This window comes from Trachypithecus francoisi, unplaced genomic scaffold (assembly GCF_009764315.1).
Source record: "Trachypithecus francoisi isolate TF-2019V2 unplaced genomic scaffold, Tfra_2.0 Lachesis_group11, whole genome shotgun sequence".
NCBI lineage: Eukaryota > Metazoa > Chordata > Mammalia > Primates > Cercopithecidae > Trachypithecus > Trachypithecus francoisi.
Genome location: NW_022681456.1, coordinates 12,796,709 through 12,814,336, shown reverse-complemented (window position 1 = coordinate 12,814,336; position 17,628 = coordinate 12,796,709). Strand labels below are relative to the sequence as shown.

Sequence of the window (17,628 nt, the reverse complement as noted above, 5' to 3'; positions counted from 1 at the left end):
AGCAGAGGGGTCAAAAAAGCTCTTGCAGCCTGCTGAGCAGTGGGATCCCAGGTGAGAGGCAGGGCAGTATGGGAGAAAGAGACCAGGATAGGGGAGACCTGATTTAATCCTTACAGTGAGATTCAAGACCAATTCACTGAATTTCTCTCAACTGTTTCTTCATCCACAAATGAGGAAACTGATTTAGATTTGTGTTGTTTCAAACTACAGGGTGAAGCCTGAAGGACTGAGAAGGAGGCTGAGTGGGAGGGCCTTAGATGGTGATCCTCCCCCAACTAGAACAGCTCTACTTTTATCTGTTTGCTTAATAGGGTGCCAGGTATTTTAATTATTTATTTTTGAGACAGGGTCTCACGCTGCTGCCCAGGTTAGAGTTTGGTGCCATGATCATAGCTCGCTGCAGCCTCAAACTCCAGGGCTCAAGAGATCCTCCCACTTCAGCCTCCTGAGTAGCTCGGACTACAGGCATGCACCGCCACACCTGGCCTTTTTTTTTTTTTTTTTTTTGGTAGAGGTAGGGTCTTGCTATAGTGCCAGGCTGGTCTAAACTCCTGCCCTCAAGATATTGTCCTGCCTAAGGTTATTTTTAAAAAGAGTTTCCCTGGGGGGAAAAACTTTAAAGCCACAGAAGAGCTTTACAGCTCTCGGATTTCCTGACTTAGGGTTGTGGCTCTTGTCAGAGGCCTGTTTCTTGGCATGAAAGCACAGAAACTATAGAAAGATCCAACTGCCAGAGGGAGAGTTGGCCAGGCATGGTGACTCACAACTGCAATCCCAGTACTTCGGGAGGCCAAGGCAGGAGGATCACTTGAACCCAGGAATTCGAGGCCAGTCTGGGAAACATAGCGAGACTCCACCATTACAAAAAAAAAAAAAAAAAAAATACAAAAATTAGCCAGGTGTGGGGGCGTGCTCCTGTGAGAATGGTTTGAGGCCCAAAGCTCAAGATCAGCCTGGAGGACAGAGCAAGACTCCATCTCAAATGTTAACAAAGGCAGAGTCTTAACCCTATCCCTGGCATGGGGAGCTCACAGGACAAGAGCTGTGGCTACCCAGGATCCTTGCTGAGGCTGGTTTTCACATGAAGCTGGGAAGAGAGACAGAGGGAGTAGTCTTACCAGCTTTGGTCCGCCAGGATTCCTCCTCCAGGGCAGCCAGTAAGGAGGGGAGCACCAGCTTCACCCCGTGAGCACTCAAGTTGCTCATCACAGCCTTGGCACAGTCATCTGCAGCCTCAAGGGAGGAGAAAAGACGTTCAGGGGCCTCCTCGCCCAAGCAAGAGGCAAGCCTGACACCAGTCCTAGTGTTCCTCCTGTGACCAATGCTTACTGGGGTTCTACTATGTCAGACCCTGTGCCAAGGCCTGCAAACACAGTTGGGAACACATCTCATAAAGTGTCGATGCTGTTATCCCGAGCAGTCTGGGGACTTACCTCACGCACATACTGGTTTCCATCCCCAAAGCACAGGAGCAGATGGGGCAGCACGTGAACCACGTACGGCTCAAAGAGCTTCCCCAGCATGGTGCAGAGCATCTCAAAGGCAAAAAGGGCTCCTAGGGGAAAAGAAGGTGGGATGGCTGGGAAGAGAATGTCCCCTGGGGGTCGTAGCCACAGAGAACAGAAGGGATGGCAACCTCCCTGCCACCTCCCACCCCTCTAGAAGCAGGACAGCCGTGGGACTAGTGGCTGCCCCATGAGGAAGCAGCACCCTCTGCCTCAGCCCAAGAAGCCCTAGAGCAGGAATGTGGCTGGGTGGAAGAGAGGACAGTGCAGGGCAGCCGCCTTCACTTCTTGGCACTAACAGTTAGAAAAGCCAAACCTCAGCAGGGCATGGTGGCTCACGCCCATAATCCCAACACTTTGGGAGGCTGAAGTGGGCAGATCACGAGGTCAGGAAATATAGACCATCCTGGCCAACATGGTGAAACCCCGTCTCTACTAAAATTAGCTGGGTGTGGTGGTGTGCACCTGTAATCCCAGCTACTAGGGAGGCTGAGGTAGAATCGCTTGAACCCGGGAAGTGAAGATTGCAGTGAGCCGAGATCGCGCCTGGCAACAGGGTGGGACTCAGTCTCAAAAAAAAAAAAAAGCCAAACCTCTCTCAGCTAAGGGTGTTGCTGAGTTAGAAATTTCCAAGTCCACGGAAAGCAGCAAGGACCCGGCTGGACTGGGTCACACACAGCAGGGCCCTCCGTAGTACACACACAAGCAGCAGCCTCCACCTGGGGTGCCAGGGTCAGATTCCTTCCTCTGGCAACCTGGGGACCCACTTCCCATACTGGGCAGCCCCAAGCTCAGAGATGCTCACCCTCTCGCCGGCGGAAGTTCTTCTTATCCTGGATGGCATCAGTCAGTGCTGCCATCATCTCCTGTTGCTTCAGTGAGAGGATGCCCAGGCCCTTCACCAGGCCCGCCAGCCCATACGCAGCCCCTTTGCGCTCTGCGTACTTGTCTGACTCCAGGAGCTGCTGCATGAGCCTCTGGATCATCCCTCCAGCATCTTCCTTGATGGCTGGCACAAGGGGTGGCAAACAGCTGGCCACGGACTCCTGGACCTGGGGAAGGGCCTGCCTGTCAGTGCTGTGGCTCTGCTGCAGCAGTTTCATGGGGTCTGACCATCCTACACAGCACCCACTACTAGATATCCCAAGCCCTATCTCAGCCACTGCCTGCAGGTGTCACAGGGCACCAGAGAAGCAAACAGGTACACACAGTGTTATATACCCCTCAGGGTGCATACTACAATCTGCTGACGACAAAATCTTCAGCCCATATGGTGCCATTTCTGGTCTAAATGGAAAACCTAGGCCTGGGCAGCGGGGTAGGTGGCCAAGGAGGGGACTCTAAAGACTAAATCCACTCAGAAAGAAAGCTTCCAGAAAAGTGTGCTGTTTTGCTTCCATAAAAACAGCCCGTGTCTCTGTTTCCAAACTTGTCAAAATCACAGAGAAATAGGGCAGGGCCTTATAGGACCAGGCACAAATTGAGTGGAACCAAAAGACACTCAATCCTGCCTCCCAGCAGCAGCTCACTAAGCCCAGCTTGAGAGCAACCCTGATGCCACGCTGGCAGGTGCCCAGATGCGACTCTTTTGTTGTTTGGGCTTTCTGACACCGTATTTGACCACAATTTTGGAAACTCTTTTCAACTATGCATTCTTTTGGTAAAGTTTTTTGTTTTGTTTTTAGAAATAGGGTCTTACCCTGTCACCCAGGCTAGAGTGCAGTGGCACGATCCTCATTCACTATAACCTTGAATTCCTGGACTCAAGCAATTCTATTGCCTCAGTCTCCTGAGGAGCTAGGAACACAGGCATGGCCTCCACCTCTGGCTAATTTTTAAAGTTTCTGTAGAGACACGATCTCACTATGTTGCCCAGGCTGGTCTTGAACTACTGGCCTCAAGCACCCACCTCACCCTCCTAAAGCACTGGGATTACAGGCATAAGCCACCACGCCCAGGCCAACTGTTCATTTTATGAGGATACTCTAAGTGGTCCAAAATGCAAACTACAAAAAAAAAAAAAAAACATACATATATATATATATATAGAAATATATGCATGTTTCTCAAAACAAAGAAAAATAAATTTCTTTGCACTGTAGCTTAGAGGCTACATTAAAATGCACCTGCAACACATAATCAATACATGTAAAGGGCCAGGGAAAGGCTTGACATAAAACAAAGCCTGATCTTTTATTTTTTTTTCCCCTTTGGATCCCCAGTACATGTTAGTGAATAGAAAAAATGGAACTATCTAGGAGGTCTATTAGAACAAAGTAACAAAGAAACTCCTTCCCCAGGGGCATTCTTGACTATAAACCAGGTGAGTAGAAAAAAATGGAACTATTTGGGAGGTCTACTAGAACAAAGTAACAAAGAAACTCCCTCTCCAGGAGTGTTCCTGACTAGAAACCAGGCTCTCCCCTGGGAGAAGGGGTGAATCCTTACCAAGAACTGGGCTTTCCAGGCCCTGATTGTCCGATTCCTCCCCTAGCATCCCACTGCCTAACCACAGCCAGGTCCCAATTCTCTAACTGGCATGTGGGTCCCAGGTCAAATGGCAGGTACCTGCTGGGAGGGGGTTGAGAGGGCAGCGATGAGCTTGGCAACAATGGGCTTCACTTTGGGGTCATTCTTGTCCAGGTGCTTGGCCAGAGAGCCCATCAGGACCACCACACTCTGTCGCACAGCATCGTAGCTGGCATCATTGGGCGCGTTCTTCAGGAACTCCTCGAATACTGGCAACAGCGAGTTGACGTTCTCCTGGAAAGCCAAACCCCTCAGAGCCTCAGGTCAACCCTATAGGCTGCATCTGGGGACGACAGTCCCTGTCCTGAGGACCAAGTCTAGCTCTGGGACAGGCATCCTGACATGCCAGCCAGCGGCTCTTCCAGTTTTCTGGCAGGACTGCTACAGACTTAAAAGAATTTAACATACTATTGTGGTCTTTTTGGCTCAAAGTGCTCTGCCAGGACTCCTGGCACTCAGCATCTCTGGCCCCTGCTCAGCCCTACAGCCTGCCTCCCCCGTGTCTCCTTAGCAGGCTGGGACCCCCTTACCTTCCCGTGAGTGTTGAGTGTTGCGAGGGCTGCATCCAACATGCACTTCCGGACATCTGGGTGTCGGTCGTTGAGGGCATCAGGGACAAAAAATTGGAAGAGTGGCTTCACCTGAGAGCTGTCCAGATACTGGGAGAGCTTGTTGAGGGCCAACGCCAAGCCACACCTGCGAAAGAAGTGGGAGGACATCAGGAGGGGCAGCCAATGGGCCTCCTCCGCCAGTGGAACCTCTGCCGGTGCACGGCACGGAGAGGGAGCTTGCCTGAGGTAAACACCGTTTTGGGGACAGAGAACAGCATGAAGCCCATCACCCAGCGCACACCCAATGTTCTGGAACAACCTGCTTGTCCTATGGAGACCTGCCATCTGCCCTGAGTTTGCCTCCTACGGGGTGAGCAGCCCTGCATCGGTTCCCTCAGAGAGGAGTGTGAGCGCAGTGCCCACCCCTCTACCTGCAAGGCAGGTCGCAAGAGAAGACGGAGGTAAAGGAACCAGATGCAGAGGCCTGTGGAAGTGAACACGCTCTCCAAGGGCAAAGTGGTATTATTCTTTCCAGTCATGGAGCAAAGAATCTGTGTCCTATCCCTGGCTGATGGTCTAGAATGAAAAATAAGCCAGGATGGCCCATACACCACCCTACACTGACACACGAGGCCTCACGGAGTGGACATGGCCAGGATGAGCCATTCAGAAAACTAACACCCTCGCCTATTTTGTGCCTGCTCTGTGGGAGGCAAGCGTCTTTCAAGGTCCCACTTGCTCCCAGACATCTGTCTAATCCTCCAACTGCTACTCGTGGGCTCTGTGGAGAAAGGCTGGCAGCTTCTGTTATTGTGCCCTGCATACAGATGAGGAAACAGAGGCCTGGGGAAAAGGAGAAACATGCTCGCAGTCACGCAGCTAGCGTAGGAGGGGCCAACACTTGAACTCACCCCTCCCCAACTCTGAGGGAGGTCCTGCTCTTTCATTATCCCATGCTGCCTCCTCACAGCACCCACCCAGCCAACCTACTACATCTCAGAGAGGTTGGAGTAGAACAAGGCTGGAACAATTGTTATACCTGGCTTCCCACTGATCTGGAGGAGATTCTGAAATAACTCGTCCCAAAGCATCCAGCACTGGGGGCGGCCGCTGCAACAGACAAGTTGGTAAATGCTTTGCAATGGGCAGATCAATGACCTGGGCACCAGGACTGTGAGGTGGGAAACTAGCCACAGCTACCCTGAGCCACCGTGAGCCCTGAGATTCCTGTCTGGAGCAGTAGGGGGCTGAGCAGAGACCCACCCAACCGCACACACCCAGACTGCATCAGGGCTGCACAGTCACTCACGTAGAGCTTCTCCTGGTAAATCTCCATGAGCCTGCCCATAACCTCCGCTGCCTGCCGCTGGTAACGTGCCACTGCCTGGGAAAGGGCTTCGGCCCCCGCCTGCCTTACAGCCGCCTCATGATAGATCACGTCATCGATCAGCAAGGAGCAGAGGTCTGGCTGCAGGTCTAGGCCCATCATTGACCAGAGCCTGTGGGAGATCCACAGTGGGGGCTGCTTAGACAACAATCCACAGCATCTGCCCCACCGGCCCGGCCCCCCGCCGGCCCGGCCCTTATTCCCACTGGAGGCTGAACACGCTGGGTTCCGTTATTTCCTAAAGGAAGAGAGGATGGAGCAGGAGAAAACAACATGCTGACTCTCTCACCTCTCAGCCAGCTTCCGGATCTCCTCTTCCTTGTCAAACTTGACCACCCAGAGTCTCCGCAGAAGGTTCAGGCCATTCTTCTCATCGGTATCAGGTGCTGGCAATACCATGTGGAGTTCCATCAGCCCCTGGAAGGGGTGGGATTGGACCGCATGAGGCACCATCTTTCCGAAAAGCCTCTGACCTGCCTCCTCACCTCCCTCTAGGCTGTACTGTCCAAGATGGAGCCACTAACCACAAGTGGTTAAAGTGAAATCAATTAAAATTAACTCGAAGTTCCTTAGTGTGTGAGGTGGTAAAATGTTTTTTAATGTGAAAATTAAAACGTTAAATAAACCAGAGAGACAAAACCTCAGAAAAAGTGTGTTCCTTTAGTTCAAATAATTTTTAAGGAAAAATTTACCATATTGTCATCGTTTTTCACATTTTACCAAAAGCCAGTGAAAACTGTCACATATCAATAGCAGGAGGCTATGGACCAGCAGGTAGGAACCGCTGTCTCACCACTCCAAGGGGATGCTCTAGTTTTTGGTCCAAAAGCCATGAAAAAAAGCCAAGTACATGGCAATGGGCTAAAGAAACGAACTCCTCCTGCAAGTTAGGTCTGTCTGTGGAAGTACCAAAGTCTACATTCTAGTTTAAAAATTAAGTGAAGTGGCCGGGCGCAGTGGCTCAAGCCTGTAATCCCAGCACTTTGGGAGGCCGAGGCGGGTGGATCACGAGGTCAGGAGATCAAGACCATCCTGGCTAACATGGTGAAACCCCGTCTCTACTAAAAATACAAAAAACTAGCCGGGCGAGGTGGCGGGCGCCTGTAGTCCCAGCTACTCGGGAGGCCGAGGCGGGAGAATGGCGTAAACCCGGGAGGCAGAGCTTGCAGTGAGCTGAGATCCAGCCACTGCACTCCAGCCTGGGCGACATAGCGAGACTCCGTCTCAAAAAAAAAAAAAAAAAAAAAAAAATTAAGTGAAGTGTTCCAAGGTAAAGGAAAAAATACAGTGATACATCATGACTGCTTGGTTTTCTGATTCTCAGAGAGACCCCAACCAAGTGACTTCTCTTTGTCTCTAGGCCTCCCGCCAGGGTGAGGGACAGTCTCTTAAATGCTCATCATGCAATTTGCACTTGCATAGAGTGACAAGGGACACTGCAGAGGCTCTGTGAGAGACTGAGCACACACCCGGAGCACGGTTTCCCGCACGCTGGCACACGGGGACTGCAAGGCACAGAGCAGCACGTCCACCTCCTCCTGCTCTGCAAAGGCACAGCCATCATCACCACTGCTGCTGGCACACAGGGTAGTCAGGGTGTCTGAAGCTAGAACCTAAGAAAAACACCAATCCACTGGTTCAGTCAGCAAATCATTTACTACTATGGGGCCAGAGAGGGATATGCACTGAGAATGGCCACCCCTACAGCACTGCAAGGGCTAAGACCCCAGCTCCAGTGGCAAAACCCCTCACTAGCTAACAACAGTCAGGCTGGCTCTCTAAAGCAGTTTTTCTACCAAAGTCCAAAAGTGAGGGCTGAAAGGAAACTAGGACTCCACCCTTTATACTGGGACCTGAGGTCTGGGTCACAAACTGAGTCACAGCAACAGCCAACTGAAAACCAGGTCACCTGTAAGCGGGGCGAGCCCGTCCCGATCACCCAAGTCAGAAGACGCAGCATGGCCACACGAGGCAGCAACTCTGGGCCATTCTAGGAAAGAACGGCAGGTAAGTAGAGATGAGGCTGTGGGGAGGTCTGTAACCCAGGCGGCCAATGACAGGGCACCCCCTCACCCACAGGGGAACATTCTGGATCATACAACCGGCCCCACCATAGAAACCTCATTAGGTTTACAGTTAGGTCCACAGGTGCTAACCCCCGTCAACCATGATCCTCAGGAACTAAAAACTAAATTCTGAAACTTGCTTGAAATTCACACTACGAAATCCAGAAAGACCATAAACATATGAAGAGACATTCAACTTTGTAAGAAATGCAAAATAAAATGAGATACCATTCTTTCACCCATCACTGACAATATTAATACTATTTGAGAAAAAGAAAACTCTTGGTGACAGTATAGCTCAGAATATGCCATATAATCTAGTAATTCCATGTCCAATGAACCTGTCCTAAAGAAACGCTCACACTGGGTAAGTAAGGGGCATATACATACAAGAGGGCACATCATAGTGCTGCTCAAAACAGGGAAAAGTTAGAAACAACCTTAAGATACTCATCAACAGATAAAGAATTAAGTAAAACATGATACATCCATAGTGCAGATTCTCATGCAGCCAACAAATTGAATCAGGTGGACTGATATGCAAAGGGATGGCAGGAGAGCCAGCGTCTACAGTCACGTGAAAGAAGCAGTCTGGGCCGGGTGCGGTGGCTCAAGCCTGTAATCCCAGCACTTTGGGAGGCCGAGACGGGCGGATCACGAGGTCAGGAGATCGAGACCATCCTGGCTAACACGGTGAAACCCCGTCTCTACTAAAAAAAAAAAAACTACAAAAAACTAGCCGGGCGAGGTGGCGGCGCCTGTAGTCCCAGCTACCCGGGAGGCTGAGGCAGGAGAATGGCGTGAACCCGGGAGGCGGAGCTTGCAGTGAGCTGAAATCCGGCCACAGCACTCCAGCCTGGGTGACAGAGCGAGACTCCGTCTCAAAAAAAAAAAAAAAAAAAAAAAGAAGGAGTCTGACCCGTTTTTGCCTTGAAAAACCCACAACACTGTGTGGCTTCTGTTGGTATAAATATACACCCTCTATTTCCCCACCAGAACTGTTCATGAGACGGAAAGTGTCCACAGGCCCTGCCTCCCTGATCTCCTTTAAACCAAGGGGAGAGAAGAGCTTCCCTGCCAACCTCGTCCACTCGCCCAGGTAGGGTGCTAGGGGAGGCCCTCAGTTGGGCATGGACAGTGAGGATCTGAAGAATCTGGGCCATCCGCTCCTCCTCCTCCTCACTGTGGTGGGACATCTCGGTCAGCACCATCTTCAGAAACGGGAAGACTAAGGAGAAGGCTGGCGCGGACAAGGGCACAGCACCTGTGAGAGTGAGAAGCAGATAAGATCCTGCAGGCAGGGCAGGGACCCGGGCCACTGCTGCCTATTTCCATCCTCAGGGAAGGTAGGGAAGGGATGGGCCAGAAGCCCGTTCTGACACCTGGAAGCACAGGGCATGAGGACGGAGACAGCAGCTGGTAGTCCAGTCTAAAACCAATTCTGCTACTACTGCCAAGCACTTCCCAGTTCCAGGATGTGAGAGTTAAAACAGAGAAGGGGACGCCAGTGACAAAAAGTAAACACTCAACTGGGCTCACAGCAACTCACAGACTACCAGGGTTCAACTCAGAAATCCTCCATCTGGTCCAATCCCCCAGGCTCAGGAGGCCCTGGGTGACGCTGTGCCTCGAGCAGCATTCCTGGCACCAGCTCACACCGCCTGGTGCCCCTGATCCCGTCCCAGCCCTTACCTGGCTCCCCCTTGCCCACCCTGCTGGTGATGGTGTGGGTGTGCAGCAGCGTCACTGCCCTCTTCACAGCCACTGACAGCTCTTCCTGGCACCAGGACTTATCCAGGACACACTCTGGCTTCAGCAGGCGCAGGGTTACGTGGCTCACCAAAGTGCCTGTGTTGAAGAGGAGAGACCCGGCAGGGGATGACACACACAGAGATGCAGAATCCAGCCCAGGTTCAAACAGGGGACCCAGTGCCTCACCCTTCTGACTTAAAATAATCTGCTCCGGGCGGGGCACGGTGGCTCAAGCCTGTAATCCCAGCACTTTGGGAGGCCGAGATGGGCGGATCACGAGGTCAGGAGATCGAGACCATCCTGGCTAACCCGGTGAAACCCCGTCTCTACTAAAAAATAAAAAAAAAAAACTAGCCGGGTGAGGTGGCAGGCGCCTGTAGTCCCAGCTACTCGGGAGGCTGAGGCAGAAGAATGGCGTAAACCCGGGAGGCGGAGCTTGCAGTAAGCTGAGATCCGGCCACTGCACTCCAGCCCGGGCGACAGAGCGAGACTCCGTCTTAAAAAAAAAAAAAAATCTGCTTTGCCAAAATGTCCCCAACCTAATTTCTTACTTGATCTTTGTGACAGCCTCAGAGGGCAGGTAGGCAGGGAGTTGCCCTTTGGACATTCAAAAAATGACTACGCTGACAGGAGACAAGGGCCACTGGAAGGGTCATTCAGCCAAGAGTACAGCTCTATCTGTGCAGCACCTCCATCGACCTCTACGCAACAAGCCCAGCCAGCCAGGTGACACTTCTGGCAGGTTCCATATGCGCCAACTGACTTTTCCACTCAGAACAGTTCCCAGATTCTGGCCTCACTCATGGGAACAACCTTGTTAGGTCAGGATAGAAGTCTGCTAAAGGCCATTAACCAACCACAAAAGCAAGGCCACCAGAACTGCCAGCCACCCTGCCTGGTGTTTGTTTCTCCAGAGCTAACAGGAAGCTAAAGGTCACAGGGGCCTCTGTTCACTGCTGTCATGTGGCTGCTCAGGAGACCTGGGCTGGGCTGAGCCACCACACTGCACCAGACCATCCTCACTGCCACTGAACTTCTGACTTCTTAGTTTTAAAACTGGTACACAAAGATCGAACACTGACTAGCATCTAAAATCTGCTCCTCAGAGGGAAGGCACAGATGTGAAGTGGGAGAGAAGAGGAGGCACCACGTCTCTGCTAAGCACATCCAGCTTGAGCCTCCACGGCTACTTCCACAAGAAAACAAAACTCAGCAGCTGAGGTCACCACCCACCTTCCCAAAAGCACTCAGGGGCACCCCTGGACCATCCCTGCAGCCAGCAAACAAGGACTAACCCAAAGCCTTGAGCCTAGAGGGCATGACACAGGCAGCCAAGGACAAGAAGGGGTTCTTGATCCTGGGAGCAGCCAAGGGAGACTTCAGCAAGGGCAGGAAAGAGTCGACCAAAACAGGGATGTACTGGGTCAGGCCGGATGGGTTCTTGACCAGGATGATATCCAGCAGTCCAAGCGCCGCCTCCAGTTCCCCATCCAGCTGCAAGCAGAGTTGCCCAGGAGGCAGGTCAGCAGGGCCCTGCTTGTGACAGCAAGGAGCGGGACCAAGCTACCCAGCACTCTTCCGGCGTGAGTGTGTGGCGGGGGTGGCCACTCACCTCCTGCAGCCGCCTCCGGACCTGCGCCTCCCTGTCCAGCTGGGCCTGCAGCATCTCCTTCTGCTTGCTGGTCAGCTGTACCTCCTCTTTGATGCCTTTCTTCTTCTTTATCTCCTAAAGGGGATGGGCAAACCAACCAATCTTATCTCCAGGGAACAGACCTCCCTCCCCCACAGAGGAAGGTGAGCTTGCTTCCACACAAACAGCACCACGCCAGCTCTAAGTCTGCGAGTTGGGCCTCTGAACCCACCATGTGCACCCCCAACCTCCCACAAAGTCCATAGCCACCTCGTTTCTATAGAATGGAGACAGCAATAGAGAAGTAAGCTCTCCCACAGGATAAGCTGAGCCTAGAAAAGGCCTGCTATAGTGGCCTGAAACAACAAGCCACAGAACTCACTCACTCATTCAGCAAACACTTAGTGAGCACCTGCATTGTGCCAGGCACCGTTCCCGACGGCAGGAATACCAGAGGGAACAAGATCAAGTCCCTGCCCTCACGGAGCTCACAATCTAGCCGGCGAAGATAGACAATAAACAAGTAAACCAACACATACACCAGATGCTTTTGGGTCACGACAACTGTTAGTAAAGAAACAAATATGATGCTTAGTCACAGGGAGGAAGGGTGGAGTCTACTTTCGATAGGGTGGACAGGCTGGCCACCTCTCTGAGAAGGGCACATGTGGACTGAGATGTGAAAGACAAGAAGAATCCTGCCTTGTGAAGACAGAGAGAAGGGCCAACGCTGAGATAGCAAAGAGTCCTATGTGCTCTGCTCCTGTCAGAACCCGCTCTGCCCAAAGCTGAATTCAGCAATCAAGCCAGGATTCCCCAGAAGTCCCACTGTACCAGGCGCTGTGCCTACTATCAGGAGTCTAGATGGGTCCCAGCCTTCAAGGAAGTTGGGGGACAGACATGGAATTCAGCAACACCACTTAGCAGAGGAGACACGGGCACTGCCGCCAGCACCCAGCAGAGGAAGAAGCTGGATTTGAGTTGTGGGTGGAAGAAGCTACGGAGCAAGGGTGAAGGGAGAGTGTGCCGGTGCACCAGACACTGGTCAGAGACATCAGAGGAGTGTGCCATGGGCCTCAGGATGATCCAAGTGAACAGCATATATGCAGTGGGAAAAGCCACCGGCCTGAGGCCACCAAGCTCAGCAGCCACCTTCTGCGAGTGCCTTTGTGTCCTTACCTCCTTCAGCTCCAGCTCGATGATCTGCTCTTTGAAGGAATAAGCTTTGTTCTCTCGCTTCATGTTGGCCTTTTTTATGCTGTCCTGCTGGGCACTGAAACACCAGAGTGGGTCATCAGCCAGCTTGAAAAGAACCGCAAGGCCTGTCAGTCTCCCACCAGCCATGAAATTCCAACTAGCTATTAAGCACTGTGCACGAGCAAAGTGCCGGATACTGGACACACTTTAGTACCCAGGACCTAAGCACCATGCCGGGGACACAGCAGGCCCTTAGCCAATGAATGGATAGGCTGTTGCACTCGACCCACAAGAGGTGCTGGCTCCATCCTACACGCAAGAAAACTATCCCTTGGGGAGCAAAGGAAACCAAGCCCACAAGTGAGGTCTCACCTCTGGATGATGGATTTGTCATACAGCTCCCCAGCAGGGGTCTGCATAATGGCAAACTCCTCCCGCGTCACCAGGCGCAGTGCAGGGTTCTGCACGGAGGCGGTGATGGTGCTGATGAGCTGTGGGAGGACTCGGTCCGGTGACAGGATGGAAAGGGAGCCCATGGCGTTCATGGAGGACTGCCAGACAAACGCAGACATGGTCAGTGTGTGCCAAGGCTGGCACTGGCAAGAGGTCCACCACACCTGAATGCCCCTGGCACTGGCTCCCATTCTTCATGCCATTGCCTTGTTACTCCTGGGCACTGTCCATCACAGTGGCCGGTTGGAGTCTATGTCTGCTTTCCTTACCGAGCAGTGCCCCTCTGTCTGACACAGCACCTGACGTGAGGGGATACACTCCTTCCCAATTCTCAATCTCCATGGTTCAGGTGGAGCTGCCCTCACTTTTTTCAGAGGTAGGTATAGACCCAGAGCAGAAGGAGCGGCGCAGAGATGAGCATGGCTCCCAAGTCAGATTAATGAGGGTCAAAGCAACCCCAAGCCAGTAGACGTTATTGAAACAAGCAAGCTCTTCCCCCAGAAGCTGACGGGGAGACAAAGCCTGGAACTCTAGCAGCTCTTGTGCTACCAGAAAGGGAAAGCCTGAGAATGGAGCCCACATCGTGGAAAACAGAGCCAAGAGACAAAGATGGATGGGACAGAGTAAGAGAGACATCACCTACAATGTCACAAGGGTAACATCTGAACCCCTATAGTCAGCATTAGCTAAAGCCGGTCATATCCTTGGACTTTGCAGGCAAATGAGGCAGTAAGTTCCCTTTTGTGCTTAAACCAGTTTACATTTCTGTCACGTGCAAGGGTCCAAGCCTACATTTTACCCACCTTCACCTGCTTATTTGAATCCTCTCTTCCTGTACCCTGTGATAAGAGGGCCCCTCCCCGACCTGAGGCCAGACCAGCTCATGTGCCCATCACCTGGTTTAGGGGACTCTGAGTGGTGATCCTGGGAATGATCTGATCCAGGTGCCTGGTGATAAAGGCTTCAGGATCGATCTTCATCCTGGCAAGAAGTGCTGGCCAAAGTCCAGACTGCACAGCCACTGAAGGGGAAGGGAGCTCTTTGAGGCCTTCTGCCTGGCCTGCTCTTACCCCATCCCCTAAAGCCCCAGGCTTTCCCTCACCCACCGCAGTCACAGACCTAAGGATGGGTGGTGGGAGATGATCAGCATCTCCTGGGCCAGTTGTTCGGTGTCAGTGACATCACCCTTGAGCCCTGGCACACCAGAGATGACACACAGAGCCTCCTGCAGCACCCGTGGAGGCACGTAGGCCTTGCCCGCCTCAGTCACCTCTCCAGCATCAGTCACCAGCGCCTCTAAGGGCAGCACCTGTGTGGAGACACGTGAGATAAAACGTAAGAACCCCACTGTTAAGAGCCCTGTGCAGGCTTGGAACACAGGAACCAAACACGCCACGGCCACAGCGGCTCGTCACTCAGTTCTTCCCTGGGGTCCTTGCTGGAGTGGAGATAGATACCCAGCTTCCTGCAATGGGACCCACAGGCTGTGAGATGTGCCTGGAAGAAGGAAGCACCTATGACTTTGCATCTAAAAAGCCTACGGGGGTAAAGAAGGCAACAGGAACTGGTCCGGGAGACCCAGCCTGTGATGGCAAGTCTGTCACTGGCCACATTCCTCAACAGGCTTAGGGAGGAAGGAAAGCAGTGGAACACAGCACAGAGAGCACAGAAATAAGATCCAGGTCTTTGGGGGTCCTCCCTCCATCGGGGGAGACACTATGCAAGTCATTTGAGCTCCTAGAACCCCAGTCAATTCACATGACACAAGAATACCAAGCCCTATTTGCCTTTGAAAGGCATTGTTTTAAAAAAAAAAAAAAAGAAAAAATGGGTAGAAAATGCTTCAAAAGTACAAAGTGCTTTAAAAACATAAAGTATTATTCAATTAATCAAGGATAAAGGGGGAGGGCACAGTGGCTTGTGTGTGTAATCCCAACACTTTGGGAAGCCGAGGTAGGAGGATCACTTCAGCCTAGAAGTTCGCGATCAGCCTGGGCAACATGGCGAGACCCCATCTCTACAAAAAATAAAAAATCAAAAAATTAGTGGCCACTATAGGTGGTGTGCACCCATAGTCCCAGCAACTTGGGAGGCTGAGGTGGAAGGATTGTTCGAGCTTGGGAAGTTGAGGTTGCAGTGAGCAAAACAAAACAAAACAAAAACCCAAAAGACCCTGGAAAAAAGGTTAAGAAGCTACATGTGGGAAAAAAGTCTCTGAAAAGGAAAAGGAATCCTATGAAAGATGTTACTGGAGCTCGACGGCAGAGCAGAAGATGCTGGAAGAGTAAGAAAGAACAGTCAGGGAGTGGCCCAGCCAAAACCCCACAGCATAAGCAGGGGCAGCTAAGTGGATCCAAAAGCCCCAGTTATAGAGCCCAGATGCCCTCACCTTGTGAGAACTGAGGACAGTCTTCAGCTCCTCCAGCAGTCCGTGGGCCAGCTTAAAGCCCCCAAGAGAGGATAGCAGCTTCCGAACCGTCTGCTGAGCCTGCCTGCGGACGTGCCAGGTGCGGCTCAGGAGCACCGCGACCAGAGACCGGTAGTACTGCCTGCAAGCACAGGGACAGACAGGTCTGGGGGAAGGCTGGGAGTAGGGCTTTTCGCAGCCAACCCTTCCACCTGCCACACACCCTTTCTCAGGTTCCTGCTAGCCTTCGCCTCATTTGGCCCAAAAGAAAAGGTAAGCCAGCCTCACGTACTGAACTTTGTTGCCAGTGAGTCTATGCGGGTGGTCAAGGAAAAGTCTCTCTGTCAGATGCAACACAGTACACAGGGCTAGGAGGGAAGAAAAGGAGTAGAAGTGTTTTTAAAATAGTTAAGTGTACACACACATATGTATACCCAGAAATAACTGGAATGAACTGAAAATTCACCACAAAATAAAAATGTGATTATCACTTGAAGTGAAATTACAGTTGGGTTTTTTTTTTCTTTTTTGCTTATTGTGCACACATGTATTTTGCAATAAGAAAAGTATATACTATTTTTACTTACTTTAAATATATATATATTTTTTTCTTTTTTTTTTGAGATGGAGTTTTGCTCTTGTCACCTAGGCTGGAGTGCAGTGGCACGATCTCGGCTCATTGCAACCTCTGCCTCCCAGGTTCACGCGATTCTCCTGCCTCAGCCTCCTGAGTAGCTGGGATTACAGGCACCAGCCACCACGCCCAGCTAAGTTTTATATTTTTAGTAGAGACAAGGTTTCACCAAGTTGGCCAGGTTGGTCTTGAACTCCTGACCTCAGGTGATCCACCTGCCTCGGTCTCCCAAAGTGCTACAATTACAGGCGTGAGCTACTGCACCTAGCCTATTTTTACTTTTTTTGAGATAGAGTTTTGCTCTGTTGTCCAGGCTAGAGTGCAGTGGCAGTCTTGGCTCATTACACCCTCCACCTCCCAGTTCAAGTGATTCTCCTGTCTCAGCCTCCTGAGTAGCTGGGATTACAGGCACCTGCCACTCTGCCCAGCTTAATTTTGTATTTTTAGTAGAGACCGGGTTTCAATCTCTTGACCTCACGATCCGCGTGCCTTGGCCTCCCAAAGTGCTGGGATTACAGGTGTGAGCCACCGTGCCCAGCCCCAACCTACTTTTTTTTAAATAATTAAAAATTACTGGCCAGGTGCAGTGGCTCATGCCTGTAATCCCAGCACTCTGGGAGGCCAAAGCAGGCAGGTCACCCGAGGTCAGGAGTTTGAGACCAGCCTGGCCAACATGGTAAAACCCCGTCTCCACTAAAAATACAAAAACTAACCAGGTGTGGTGGTGTGCACCTGTAGTCTCAGCTACTCAGGAGGCTGAGACAGGAGAATTGCTTGAACCTGGGAGGTGGAGGTTGCAGTGAGCAGAGATTGTGCCATTGCACTATAGCCTGGGCAACAAAGCGAGACTGTCTCCAAAAAAAAAAAAAAAAAAAAGACTAAGGCCAGGCACCATGGCTCACGTCTACAATACCAGCACTTTGGGAGGCTGAGGCAGGAGGACTGCTTAAGCCCAGGAGTTCAAGATCAGCCTGGGCAACATGGTGAAACCCCCATCTCTTAAAAAAAAATACAGAAATTAGCTGGATGTGGTGGTGGTGTGCACCTATAGTCCCAGCTACTCAGGAAGCTGAGGTGGGAGGACCACCTGAGACCAGGTTGAGGCTGGAGTGAGCCATGACTGTGCCGCTGCACTCCAGCCTGGGCAACAGAGTGAGATCCTGTCTCAACAATGATAGAAAATTACTATGAAGTTCTAAAAAGAGGCCAGGCATGGTGGCTCACACCTGTAATCCCAGCACTTTGGAAGGCCGAGGCAGGTGGATTACCTGAGGTCGGGAGTTCGACACCAGCCTGACCAAAATGGAGAAATTCCATCTCTACTAAAAAAAAAAAAAAAATACAAAATTAGCCAGGTGGTAGTGGCGCATGCCTGTAATCCTAGCTACTCAGGAGGCTGAGTTAAGAGAATCACTTGAGGCCGGGCGCGGTGGCTCAAGCCTGTAATCCCAGCACTTTGGGAGGCCGAGACGGGCGGATCACGAGGTCAGGAGATCGAGACCATCCTGGCTAACACG

General features: G+C 51.7%; 1 protein-coding gene across 3 annotated transcripts in view; it reads right to left on the bottom strand.

Moving 5' to 3' along the window:
• Nucleotides 1-17,628, bottom strand: part of GCN1 (GCN1 activator of EIF2AK4) — a 69,531-nt gene that overhangs the window by 22,503 nt on the left and 29,400 nt on the right. Inside the window, exons 17-36 of one of the 3 annotated variants that reach the window (XM_033220401.1) lie at nucleotides 15,770-15,845; nucleotides 15,460-15,619; nucleotides 14,190-14,379; nucleotides 13,967-14,109; nucleotides 12,990-13,168; nucleotides 12,600-12,693; nucleotides 11,403-11,516; nucleotides 11,086-11,284; nucleotides 9,731-9,886; nucleotides 9,121-9,302; nucleotides 7,882-7,962; nucleotides 7,442-7,585; nucleotides 6,262-6,389; nucleotides 5,895-6,084; nucleotides 5,625-5,695; nucleotides 4,565-4,730; nucleotides 4,074-4,268; nucleotides 2,311-2,557; nucleotides 1,434-1,555; nucleotides 1,119-1,233 (exon numbers count right to left, since the gene is read on the bottom strand). In XM_033220401.1, the coding sequence (XP_033076292.1) occupies nucleotides 1,119-1,233; nucleotides 1,434-1,555; nucleotides 2,311-2,557; nucleotides 4,074-4,268; nucleotides 4,565-4,730; nucleotides 5,625-5,695; nucleotides 5,895-6,084; nucleotides 6,262-6,389; nucleotides 7,442-7,585; nucleotides 7,882-7,962; nucleotides 9,121-9,302; nucleotides 9,731-9,886; nucleotides 11,086-11,284; nucleotides 11,403-11,516; nucleotides 12,600-12,693; nucleotides 12,990-13,168; nucleotides 13,967-14,109; nucleotides 14,190-14,379; nucleotides 15,460-15,619; nucleotides 15,770-15,845 (2,952 nt within the window). The remainder of the gene's footprint in view (nucleotides 1-1,118; nucleotides 1,234-1,433; nucleotides 1,556-2,310; nucleotides 2,558-4,073; nucleotides 4,269-4,564; nucleotides 4,731-5,624; nucleotides 5,696-5,894; nucleotides 6,085-6,261; nucleotides 6,390-7,441; nucleotides 7,586-7,881; nucleotides 7,963-9,120; nucleotides 9,303-9,730; nucleotides 9,887-11,085; nucleotides 11,285-11,402; nucleotides 11,517-12,599; nucleotides 12,694-12,989; nucleotides 13,169-13,966; nucleotides 14,110-14,189; nucleotides 14,380-15,459; nucleotides 15,620-15,769; nucleotides 15,846-17,628) is intronic. The other 2 variants (XM_033220402.1, XM_033220403.1) reach the window with 2 other exon arrangements.